The sequence below is a fragment of the Rutilus rutilus genome, assembly GCF_951802725.1.
Source record: "Rutilus rutilus genome assembly, chromosome: 20".
NCBI classification, from domain to species: Eukaryota; Metazoa; Chordata; class Actinopteri; order Cypriniformes; family Leuciscidae; genus Rutilus; species Rutilus rutilus.
In genome coordinates, this window is record NC_140225.1 from 977556 (window position 1) to 990000 (window position 12445).

General features: G+C 38.7%; 1 protein-coding gene across 1 annotated transcript in view; it reads right to left on the reverse strand.

Moving 5' to 3' along the window:
* The window catches only part of cfap46 (cilia and flagella associated protein 46), a 92372-nt gene that overhangs the window by 16395 nt on the left and 63532 nt on the right, over nt 1-12445 (reverse strand). Inside the window, exons 42-51 of the mRNA XM_084392168.1 lie at nt 9195-9386; nt 7059-7247; nt 5834-5941; nt 5081-5260; nt 4786-4959; nt 3547-3644; nt 3107-3177; nt 1106-1212; nt 909-1012; nt 619-701 (exon numbers count right to left, since the gene is read on the reverse strand). Of these exons, the coding sequence (XP_084248294.1) occupies nt 619-701; nt 909-1012; nt 1106-1212; nt 3107-3177; nt 3547-3644; nt 4786-4959; nt 5081-5260; nt 5834-5941; nt 7059-7247; nt 9195-9386 (1306 nt within the window). The remainder of the gene's footprint in view (nt 1-618; nt 702-908; nt 1013-1105; nt 1213-3106; nt 3178-3546; nt 3645-4785; nt 4960-5080; nt 5261-5833; nt 5942-7058; nt 7248-9194; nt 9387-12445) is intronic.

Sequence of the window (12445 nt, forward strand, 5' to 3'; positions counted from 1 at the left end):
TGAATTATGCATAAGAAGATGTTAAGTTAGCTTCAGTGTGCTTTATATTTACTTTATTTATTGTGAGCTTTACATTGCATGTGGGGATTTTTTATTGGTGCTTATTTTACAGCTAAAGATGGACTTGATCTCAGACGAATCTGATCAATATTTCAGCCCTTAAAGCTCCTCAGATGTCATATTTCATCTCCATATCAAACATCTTCTGATGTGCACATATCAATACAAACTCGTGTCGATACGCTCTCTTGAGAAACATTTTCCGACAGTGTTAGTAACAGTGAACACATGGGCGAAAAGCTAGTAGAGACATTCATCTCTTCTGCTCACCAAAGCTGCATTTATCTGATCAAAAATACAGTAAAACAGTGAAATATTATTATAATGTAAATCATCTGTTTCCTATGTGAATATACAGTAAAGTGTAATTTATTCCTGTGATCAAAGCTGAATTTTCAGCGTCATTACTCCAGTCTTCAGTGTCACATGATCCTTCAGAAATCACTCTAATATGATGATTTGATGATCAAGAAACAGTTATGATTATTATCAGTGTTGAAAGCAGTTAATCTGCTAATCTGCATTCTAGACGTGTTCTGTCTGTCCGGGGTGTCGTACCCGGCAGAGGTTTATCAGTGGTTTTCTCCTCCTTGTCTTTGGCTCGGGCCGATGTGGAGATGGAGACGGACGGGGAACAAACACTGATAAGACAGAAGAGGAAATTAGAGAAAGAAGAGGGCAGATCATCATATAGTTCACACAGGACGCTGAAAATGGAGCAGAAATGAACAGAAGGCACATTTATAGGTGCAATAACTCGTTAACAAAGTCAAATATGATTTTCCCGCCCCCAGATTCATGCGATTATGTATGTGTGTGTGTGTGTGTGTGTGTGTGTGTTTTAGTACCTAACGCATGAAAAGTCAAACTGTGAGAGAACGGGGTGCAGGTATTTCTCCATTTCCTCAAGCAGTGCTTTAAAACACTCGTCCAGCGCTCCAGCTTTCCCTTCCTTTATAAAGAGAGCGAAAGAGGACATTTTTCCATATTGAAAGATGCTTTTCATGTTTTGTTTCCTCATTAAAACTCGTGAACGGAGTCTCACGTGTGTCTGTGCGCTCCGATGTTTGAACTCTTCCAGGTGTTTGTGGAGCTTCAGGAGAGATGATCTCTGAACACAGGCCTTGACCAGTCTAGAGCAGATCAGACCACCTACAGAACACACACACACACACACACACACGTCAGCGCTCTCTAGCATCTCCACCTCACCAAACCTGTGCAAAACACACTGCCTCATAATGTTGTGGAACGCATGCACATAAAAAAACACTAATTAAACTCACAACCAAATATATATATATATACACTAGCACTCAAAAGTTTGGGGTCAGAAGACTTTTTTACAGAAATTAATACTTTTATTCATCAAGGACGCATTAAATTGCTCAAAAGTGACAGTAAAGACATTTATAATGTTACAAAATATTCTATTTCAAATAAATGCTGTTCTTTTGAACTTTCTATTCATCAAATAATCATGAAAAATTTAATGTATCACAGTTTCCACAAAAATATGAACTGTTTTCAACATTTATAATAATCATAAATGTTTCTTGATCATCAAATCAGCATATTAGAATAATTTCTGAAGTAAAGCCCTGCATTTCAGCCCGAGCCCGACGGGCCCCGACTTTTTCACGCCCCTAGGGCCGGGCTTCGGGCCAATTTTCACGTCATAGTTCACATGCGGGCCGGGCCTCGGGCTTTTTTTGGGTTATCCTTCTTTTTATATTTTTAGACATTAATTAAAAAAATATGAGAAGTTGACGTCGACGATAGAAAAACAAACATAGAAAGACATTTAATAACCTCATAACTTTCATAATCTTATAATTACACTGACATATGATTGACATGACAGTCTCACGCACGCACACAGAAGGTTTCCCGTCAGCGCGACCCACGATTCACCTCATGTGCAAATAATGGAGAATATTAAGAGAAAAATCGCAGAGTGATAGAAGAGAGGACTGGGTTAAAACCTTCCACTGTGGATGCTATTCTTTCTCCACGATGCTCTGTAAGAGACTGTTCTAACTTTTCGCTTGATTGGACTTTATTTTCGTTTAACTGTTTGAAACTACTGGAAAAAAGAATGGCCATGTTCTGTGGTGCATTTTTGAGGTAAGATAACCTGCAAGTTTGTTTTTGATTTATTTAATTTAATTTGTTTAGATTGGCTATTACTCATTTCGTTTGCGAGCGCTGTTGAGCAGCCTGAGCCTGCCTCAGTATTTCAAAAAATGTTGTTTTACTCACTGTGGTTTAATAAAGAAACATCAAACTAACTGTCTGTGTGATATGCTTGAAGTGTTTTATATCTATGGATTTTATTGTAGCCAAGTAAAGTATAAGCGTTGATTTGAGAGGCTAAATTGATCAAACATGCTTTACTCGCTGTCGGCTCGGCTTGCTTGGTCGTCTTTTTTTTTTTTTTTTTTTTTTTTTAATGCTCCAAACATTTGTCTAAATTAACTTAATAAAGAAATGAAAAGAAAAGAAACATAACTAACAAAACGGACATATTTTAATGGCTGCAAATAGGGCAGGCTGCTGCTGTGAAAAAAAAGAAGAAAAAAAACGGGCTCGGGTCGGACTGATAATTCTGATGAGCTGTCGGACACGGGTCGGGCCAGGGCCTGAGCGTCTCGGGCCTAGATTTGAGGCCCGTGCAGGGCTCTATTCTGAAGGATCTCATTTTATTCATGCAAAACTGAATTTATTAACCTTTAATTTTATTATTAGTAGTAGTATTAGTATTGGTTACACTTTATTTGAAGGTGCTCATGTTACAGTGTAATTATATAAATAAGTAATATTAATAAACAACATGAACTTTCTATATAATCAGGCTAAGGGTTTGGTTTAGGGTTCAGTTGCTTGTAATTGTGCATCATTTACTTTTATAACTATAGTAAATACATGTAAGATACGCAACAGGAACACTGTAAACGTATTACTCATTAACTAAGTCTGTGTCTGCAATGAAAAGAGGGAAAATGTAAAATAAAAAATAAAGAATAAAGGTGAGCTGGACGGTTACCTTTCGCACTCTTTCCTTTCTGCGTCTCTGTGGCTTTAACCCTCTCGTAGAACCCGCCGTACAGCACAGAACTACACCATCACACAACACACACCAGTTCATAGAATTAACAGAATAGAAAAGAGAAATGAAGAACAGAGCAGTGTAAAATGCAGTTGAATTAAACAGAATAGAAAAGAGTAAAATACAATAGAGCAGAGTAGAACAGAGAACAGATTACAGTAAAACAGAACAGAGGGGCAGAATAGAACAATAAAATACAGTACAATAGAATAGAGCGTAGAGCATGGTGTTTGATTTGGTTTGTAATGTGACACTACAGTCTTTACAGCTGGAATTAAATGTTTCATATTCAATTTGGTTGAAGCTGCTTTGAAACAGTTAGTAAAGCATAGATCTAAACGCACATTTCCATAACAGAATAGAATCTGTTCTCCCACCTGTCCTCTGAGTGCTGGAGCAGCAGGATCCGGAAGTTAGGAGGCATTTCTCCCAGAATCCTCAGGTGGTTTGGGTTGATGGTCAGGTGACTGAAGGCCTGAAAGAGCGATGAGACACGTGAAGCGTGAATCCTGATCAGATCGCAGTCTAAACTCAAATACTTCTACTCAATTCATCTCTGTTCTAGTCTGAATGTTTCTCCGGATGAATCGCTTCTGATTGAATGAGTTTCGTCATTTGTAATCATAAAGTCTAAGTCTGCTAAAAGAATAAATGTAAATGAATATGAGCAGCCTAAAGGACTTTAAAAGAGCGACACACTAGATGTACTGTATCAGCATTTGGAAATATTGCAGAAATACATATATACATATATATATATATATATAAAGATTTTACAAATAAGTTTATTAATTTAAGTTCAATCTGTAAAACTTAAAATGTTGCTACCGTATTATGTACAGTAAAGTTCTGGCAACCACAGCTGCAGTTTTTACTGTAAATTTCACTTTTTTATATTGTATGTATTGCAAACTTGAACTACACAGCCAAAAATGACATGCATATGCACAACATGACATGCATATACACAAAAATGACATGCATAAACACAAAAATGACATGCATATGCACAAAAACGACATGCATATGCACAACATGACATGCATATACACAAAATGACATGCATATGCACAAAAACGACATGCATATACACAAAAATGACATGCATATGCACAAAAACGACATGCATATGCACAACATGACATGCATAAACACAAAAATGACATGTATATACACAAAATGACATGCATATGCACAAAAATGACATGTATATACACAAAATGACATGCATATGCACAAAAATGACATGTATATACACAAAATGACATGCATATGCACAAAAACGACATGCATATGCACAACATGACATGGAAATACACAAAATGACATGCATATGCACAAAAACGACATGCATATACACAAAAATGACATGCATATGCACAACATGACATGCATATGCACACAAATGACATGCATATGCACAAAAATGACATGCATATGCACAAAAATGACATGCATATACAAAAAAATGACATGCACAAAAATGACATGCATATACACAAAAATGACATGCATAAACACAAAATGACATGCATACTATGTTGAAGGACCACATATAGTGTGAACGGCCCATGACAGGGTGAGTGCATTAACATGAACAGGCTGTCAGTGAGTACCTTAGAGAGACGGCCGAGCTCTCGACTCACTGCTGTCAGCACACCGTCGGGTCTGTGACCCTGTGAAGACAGCAGCTTCTCCCGCAGGTTCATCAGCACACACACCTGAGACTCACTGACACCGGAGCAGATCGAGAGCAGGACGGAGCACATCTCAGCACAGCACACACCGCTCTGAGATCAGATCAATATTCATCAGCACACACACGCTCACACATCACACACAAACACTAAAGCATTCAAATGACTGCTAATTTCTGAGTGCATGATGACAGAGTGAGTTATGAACACACACCTGCAGTAGAGCGAGGAACTGTCCGCTGGCGCCGAGGTCAAACTGACCGTGACACTCCAGCAGATCTGAGCACACAGGAGGAAGAAGATGAGGAAGGTCATGATGAAGACTCAGACTCACAGACTGACTGAGAGTTTCACTGGCCTGAGCCAACAGCCGCTGTGCTGCCCTCCGCTTGCTCTGATGACACACACACATACACACACAATTTTTAATATTGCAAACTTAAACTACACGGCCAAAAATGACACGCATATGCACAAAACGATATGAATGTGTGTGTGTGTGTGTGTGTGTGTGTGTGCGTGCGTGTGTACATGTACCTGCAGCTCTGCACTTTTGCCTGCATATCGTCGTGTGTGTGTATGTTTGTTTGTGTTTGAGTGTGTGTGTGTGTGTGTGTGTGTTTGAGTGTGTGTGTGTGTGTGTGTGTGTGCACATGTACCTGCAGCTCTGCACTTTTGCCTGCATATCGTCGTGTGTGTGTATGTTTGTTTGTGTTTGAGTGTGTGTGTGTGTGTGTGTGTGTGTGTGTGTGTGCACATGTACCTGCAGCTCTGCACTTTTGCCTGCATATCGTCGTGTGTGTGTATGTTTGTGTGTGTTTGAGTGTGTGTGTGTTTGAGTGTGTGTGTGTGTGTGCACATGTACCTGCAGCTCTGCACTTTTGCCTGCATATCGTCGTGTGTGTGTATGTTTGTGTGTGTTTGTGTGTGTGTGTGTGTGTGTGCGTGCGTGCGTGCGTACATGTACCTGCAGCTCTGCACTTTTGCCTGCACATCGTCTCTTCTCAGTTTCTGTCTTCAGATGTTCCTCTTCATTATAGTCCTGGTTTTCCCGTCTCTCTGGCCCGTCCTCATCCTGGTGGAACAGCTCATATTGAGTCCATGTCAATCAATGACAGTCTGAAGAAAAGCGTCTTCAAGAGGGTGCATTAATGCCGAGCGCAGAATCAAGCGTTTAAACAGGTGGAGAAGAATGAAAATCTATACTGTGACTGACATAAAAGCTTATTTTGCTCTCAGACCCTCTGAACTACACGATGTGAATATGTAATGATGCTGCTGGGCGGGAGACTGCCATTTTCAAGGACAAAAGACAAAAATGATTTTTTTTTTATCATTATAACAAGGTTTCCATCGATGTTTAATGATTTTTTTCTTGACCCTAGTCATTCGCTCACTGCTTAACCACCATAGCTTAATGCATCGCTGTAGAAACTAACTCGCCAGTCACGACTGTTTCCCAAAACCGGTCTGTCGTTAAAACCACATTATTTCAACAATATAGGACTGTCGAGCTGTAGTTCCAGTCACATGAACTGTGGTTTCAGGGAAAAGCCTCATCATTCAACTATGATGCGTTTGGGAAACACAGCCCTGATCAATTAGTGAAGCAAATAAGCGGATTCAATGACCAAAAAATGACTTAAAACAGCAAATCATGCACAAATTGGACATGTAAAAATAAAAAAATACAGTAAAAATTGTGAGATATTATTCCAGTGTAAAATCATCTGTTTTCTATGTGAATATACAGTAAAGTGTAATTTATTCCTGTGATCAAAGCTGAATTTTCAGCATCATTACTCCAGTCTTCAGTGTCACATGATCCTTTAGAAATCACTCTAATATGATGATTTGATGCTCAAGAAACATTTATGATTATTATCAAATACTATTTTTGTGGAAACTGTGATGCATTTTATTTGTCAGGACTCTTTGATGAATAAAAAGTTCAAAAGAACAGCATTTATTTGATTTAATGTGTTTTACTGTCACTTTCGATCAATTTAAAGCATCCTTGCTGAATAGAAGTAACACTTTTCATCATATGCATTATATGAGTGTGTGTGTGCAATATTATAAAATATTGTAGAGTAGTGCATAACTAGAAAACATGGAATTTCCATGACGTTTAAAGGGCATTTTAAGCAGTCGGTGTGTGTGTGTGTGTGTGTGTGTGTGTGTGTGTGTACCGCGACGGGCTCGTCCCACAGTGTGCACGGGTACAGCGGGTCTCTCTGCTGGGCTAGTATTCTCAGACACCTTCCCAGCATGCCGAGCGAACGAGCCCTGGTCTCCACACAGTCCAGCGAGAGCGAACAGACAGATGAGAGGAGCGTCAGAGCGTCCTGAGCCAGAGAGAGTCCCACAGCAGACCAGTCCTGAAGACACACACACACACACAGGACAAGTGTGAACACCCACATGCAGATAAACCAGATGACAGGTTTGGGGGAAAGATTTCAGATCTTTAATTTGATGAATGGCAAGTACAAACTTTCAAAGGAAAAATTCTAAAAGTCAACTCCAAAAACTTCCAAAAAGAAAATGCAAAAAGTCCACAAAGTAAATCCAGAAGGGATACCAAAGATGTTCTGGAGAGTCTACACAAGAGAAGAGGAATAGTTCCAGCAGGAGGATCTCAAAAGTTCACAAAGAAAGAAGATCCAAAATATTCAAAAAGCAAATGTCAAGAAAACAAAACAAAGGAACCATTCCAGGAACACAAAGTAGATTTTAAAGCAGTCAACAAGCAGAGCAAGAGCATGAGCTCCACGTGATCATGGCACGAGAAACACTGAGCGAAGCACTCATGAGAAGAGTGAGTGAAGCTCTATTCAGACAGGACTGGTTTACCATGGAGAGGTGGAGTACAGTGAGTATTACCAGAGCTTCTCAGTGATTTTAATCCCATCTGAATGTGCATCTCAGTGATCATCACGGACAACATCCCTATTCACACTGGACTAGTATTATCTGCGGACCTCGTGTGATTTACTGTTACACATCAGGAGGTCACCAGGTAATACTCATCCCGTGCGGATAGGGCTTTTGTCCGTAAAGATTATGGAGAATTTTACCTTCTGGAAAAAGTTCTGGAAAAATGAGCTCAGGTGATAGTAATCCCGCTGTAAATATAGACCCGCTGTAAATATGTAATTAAATATTCCGTCATTTCCTGTTTAAAAGTAGTTTTCCACACACCATCAGATCAGAAGAAGATCGACAGCACTTAGAGGCACGAAACATCTTTTAGCGTTACTAGGTAAGAGCCTATTACCAACACAATCCAATCTGAAGTTAATTAATACATCGTTCGACCGGATATAACTGTTTTATATATATAAATATAGGTTATATGTGTTTGTGCACGTGATATCAGGAAGCAGCGTAACACACACACGAGGACAGGAGTGACGGCGGTGTAAATGGAGTTACTCTCACTTCTGCTAGTGTTACTGAGATCTCCTATCCTGTGTGAACTGGCCATTAATATTACAGACGTCCTGTGGTAAAATCACATTACTCCATCTACCCTGGTTTCACGAGTTCACACTTACATATAATTTGAAGGGGTAAGGTTTAAGCGTATTTGGCGTGCTGTCCGGAGGGAGGGCTCCGAGCTCGGAGTTCGGCCCGAACCCAGAGAACTCCCCGCCGTATGTAAGTGTTTAGGACTAGAAGTGTGGAGAAGGGGTGGTGGAGGGATGCTGCAAAACTGTCAATGGAATGAGGTGAGACTGCTGAGTATATATACACCTCTTACCACTGATTGCTGAGTGCTCTCCACTTGTGTTAATTATCTGAACGTGTTCCTCCCGAACCTTGTTAATAAAACATCATAAAGCTAATCCCGTCCGAATGGGCTTTAAATACACAAACAGGGAACAAGGCACAGGTGACCACAATATGACATCATGACAGACTGAAAACCAGCAATAGACGCAAGAAGTCTATAACCCTGACACTCACCCTCTCATACACACCCACACCCACACACACACACACCCACACACACCCTCTCACACGCACACAGACACACTCACCCTCTCTCTCACACACACACACACACACACACACACCCACACAGACACACTCACCCTCTCATACACACCCACACCCACACACACACACACCCACACAGACACACTCACCCTCTCTCTCACACACACACACACACACACACACACACACACACACACACACACACACACACCCTCTCACACGCACACAGACACACTCACCCTCTCTCTCACACACACACACACACACACACACACACACACACACACACACACACACACACACACACACACACACACACTCACCCTCTCATGTTCAGTGAGATCAGCGCTGATGAAGTCCTCCACTGCTCTCTCCACTGAGCACTTCCTGTCCCGGCTGATGGACTTCCTGTTCTCCTCGGCACACTGGAGGTCCAGCATGAACAGGGCCAGATCGGCCAGAGCCAGTCTCAGACACACACACACACGCACCGCAGGGAGGTTACGCCAACCGGACTGCAGGAGACACACACACACACACACACACACGAGAACTTCACAACTTCATTCTGATCTGTGTCAGTGTGGATGGGTCTTTCCTCAGGCTGCGGAGGCATGGTAATGGGCTGGTGTTTTGCTACACACTTCATCCCACCAAGCGTTGTTGGTTTTCTTCTTACTTAAATCCAGATCATTGATTTACAAAACATTGACTGAAATGAAGGCACAAATGATACAAAACACAACTTATGAAGTGGTCAAAAGTCTCCGACATATTGTGTTCAATCCGTGTTCACGCCCTTTATGACGCATCACATTTTTGATATTTTCTTTCTTAATTAACAGATTAAATCAAAACAAAACAAACAAATAATATCATAAAACCATATGAAACCATATGAATGTACTTAAATGGCTACAACAAACACTGATTATCATCTGGATTCTGTTGATTGTTGAGGTCAATATGCAGTTCAGCTCTTTTACTCGCATAACGAGACATTTACTTTCAATGAGAAACTGAGAATGAGAATTGATGTGATGGTGTGTGTGAAGAATACATATTTGACCATTAATGAGCATTATTGTTTGAGTGACAGTTAGTGTTGGGCAACGATTAATCGCATCCAAAATAAAAGTTTGTGTTTACATAATATATATATATGTGTGTGTGTGTACTGTGTATAATTATTTTGTATATATAAATACAGACATACATTGTATATATATATATATATATATACATATATAGTACATATTTGCAAGTATATACTGTATATATATTTATACATAATTTATATGATATATAATATCAATATTTTATATATAAATAACACATTTTTCTTAAATATATACATGCATGTGTGTATATTTATATATACTAAATAATTATATACAGTACACACACACATATATATTATGTAAACACAAACTTTTATTTTGGATGCGATTAATCACGATGAATCATTGCCTTATTATATTTTGATGAACATTACCAAAACAAGCAAACATTTACGTACTTGATGAATCATTCTAATACAGAACACGATCACACTGCTTGACATGTCTTGTGCAATTGAAATAATTTGTTTGCGACATTAATCTGTGAACGAGCACAAGCATGGAAACCAAACTCAGTAAAAGTGCATCTGATTTGTTTCCCACAAACTCTGCCAGAGCAATCCCGCTGTAAATCTGGGTTAGAAGAGCGAACGCTGAACGAGTTATGAATTATTCATCAGGGTGAGAGACAGGATGAAAACAGGAAGTGACCCGGTCTTACAGGAACGACCGGTTCACAAATGAGTTACGTGACGAAACACACTTCTTTTGTTCATTCACTTCTTCAATCTTAAAGTCCCCCTGTGGAGAAAATCCAGCTTTTAATGTTGTTTATGTGTCTATGTGGTGTTTTTAATATGGATCTCTGAGCTGAGTGAGTGAGTGGAGGCGGGGCTCATTTGCATATTCATAGAACCACGCATACTAAATGAGGCGAGGGTGTCGAGTTACATTCAAGATATTTTAAGACATGAAAAATGCTTAATTATGTCATTTTGGTGATCAAATATGAGTTTTAAGGGATAAAATGATTGACTACAGGGAGACTTTAAGAAAATCTCAGATGTGTCGCAGGTCAGTGCATTCAGTTTTAAAGTGACAGTAGCCTCTCATTTACCTCCTGTCTCCTATGTTAATAAAGTTAATCAAACAACTACAGAACTAAAGAAAAAGTGAGAATTATGCACTGAATAACTTCTGTAGCTTTAATAGGTCTCAGTAATACAGTTTTCACATGCACTGTAAAGTACTTTATTTAATTAGTATCTTTGTTCTCTTGTATTTATTTGCAATAATTCTTTTTATTTGGTCTTGTTTTATTATCGACTGTTTACTTGTCTTTAAAGTTCGCCTTTATATTAGTTTTCGCTTTTGCTGTGATCGTATATCATAAATATGGGAAGAGATCTACCCGATGAAATTTGACCGTTTTTTTACAGCGATAAAATTAAAGTGCAATGGTTTGTTTTATTCCAGTGATCATCAAAATGGAGATTATTTCCTATTCTCTAAACCGATGGCAGGTTTTGTCTCATGCATCACTGAGACATATTTCTCGACGGGCTCTTTATGGAAAAGCCGGACGTTCTCAGTGTAATATATGTGAGTGAACAGAGACGTGTGTGCTGGATTGACGGTGTTCGGGGCGGCAGCACCATCTGCTGTAGGAGAGACTCAATCTAATCAGACGCTGGTATTAAAGCCAGGTGTTAAATCAGGTGCAAACAACATGTGTTCTGGTTTATGCATGATCCCACAGAAGGATCCAGAATGCATGCCTGTAAACAAGCAGCGGTTCAGTTTGCACTTGTGATTTAAAGGGACAAAACAGTAATTCTGTCATCATTACTCGCCCTCGTGTCGTCGAACCTGATGTTCGTTCTTCTGTGGAAATCTAGATGAAATCTGCTTTAAGGTGTTTCAGGGCCCTTTGAAAATATGCTTTATTTTCCCCAAAATTCCTTTTCCTTTAAAATTTTTCTAGATTCCTTTTCTTTTTCTGGACTCCAATTCAATGGTTACATTAAATGCAAGTAATCAATTGATCAATAAATAATAGAAATCATCAAACGTATACAATGTAACAACAATTTACTTGAAGTTTAACATGTTATTTTTTCCAAAATTGTATTTTATTTTTCCAAAATTCTGTGATTTTCCTTTTAGTTGTTCTGATAATCATTTTAATGCATTTAATAACATTTAGTTATTAATAAAAAACCATCTCTAAATGAATTCATAAAACTTTAACAACTTAACAATTTATTATTATTATTTTTACAATAACACGGCCCTATGAAATGTTTTATTTTTACAGAAATTCTGCTGTTTTAATTTTTCTTGATTTATAATTTAATAAAAATGTATTATCAAAAACGAAGTAATAAAATAAAGACATAAAACACTGACAACTTATTTAATCTTTTAAAATGTAATACGTTTATTTGCAAACAAAATACTGAGGTTTACTGTTGTGTGATTATTCCTTAAAGTTCAATGATTTTATTATAACT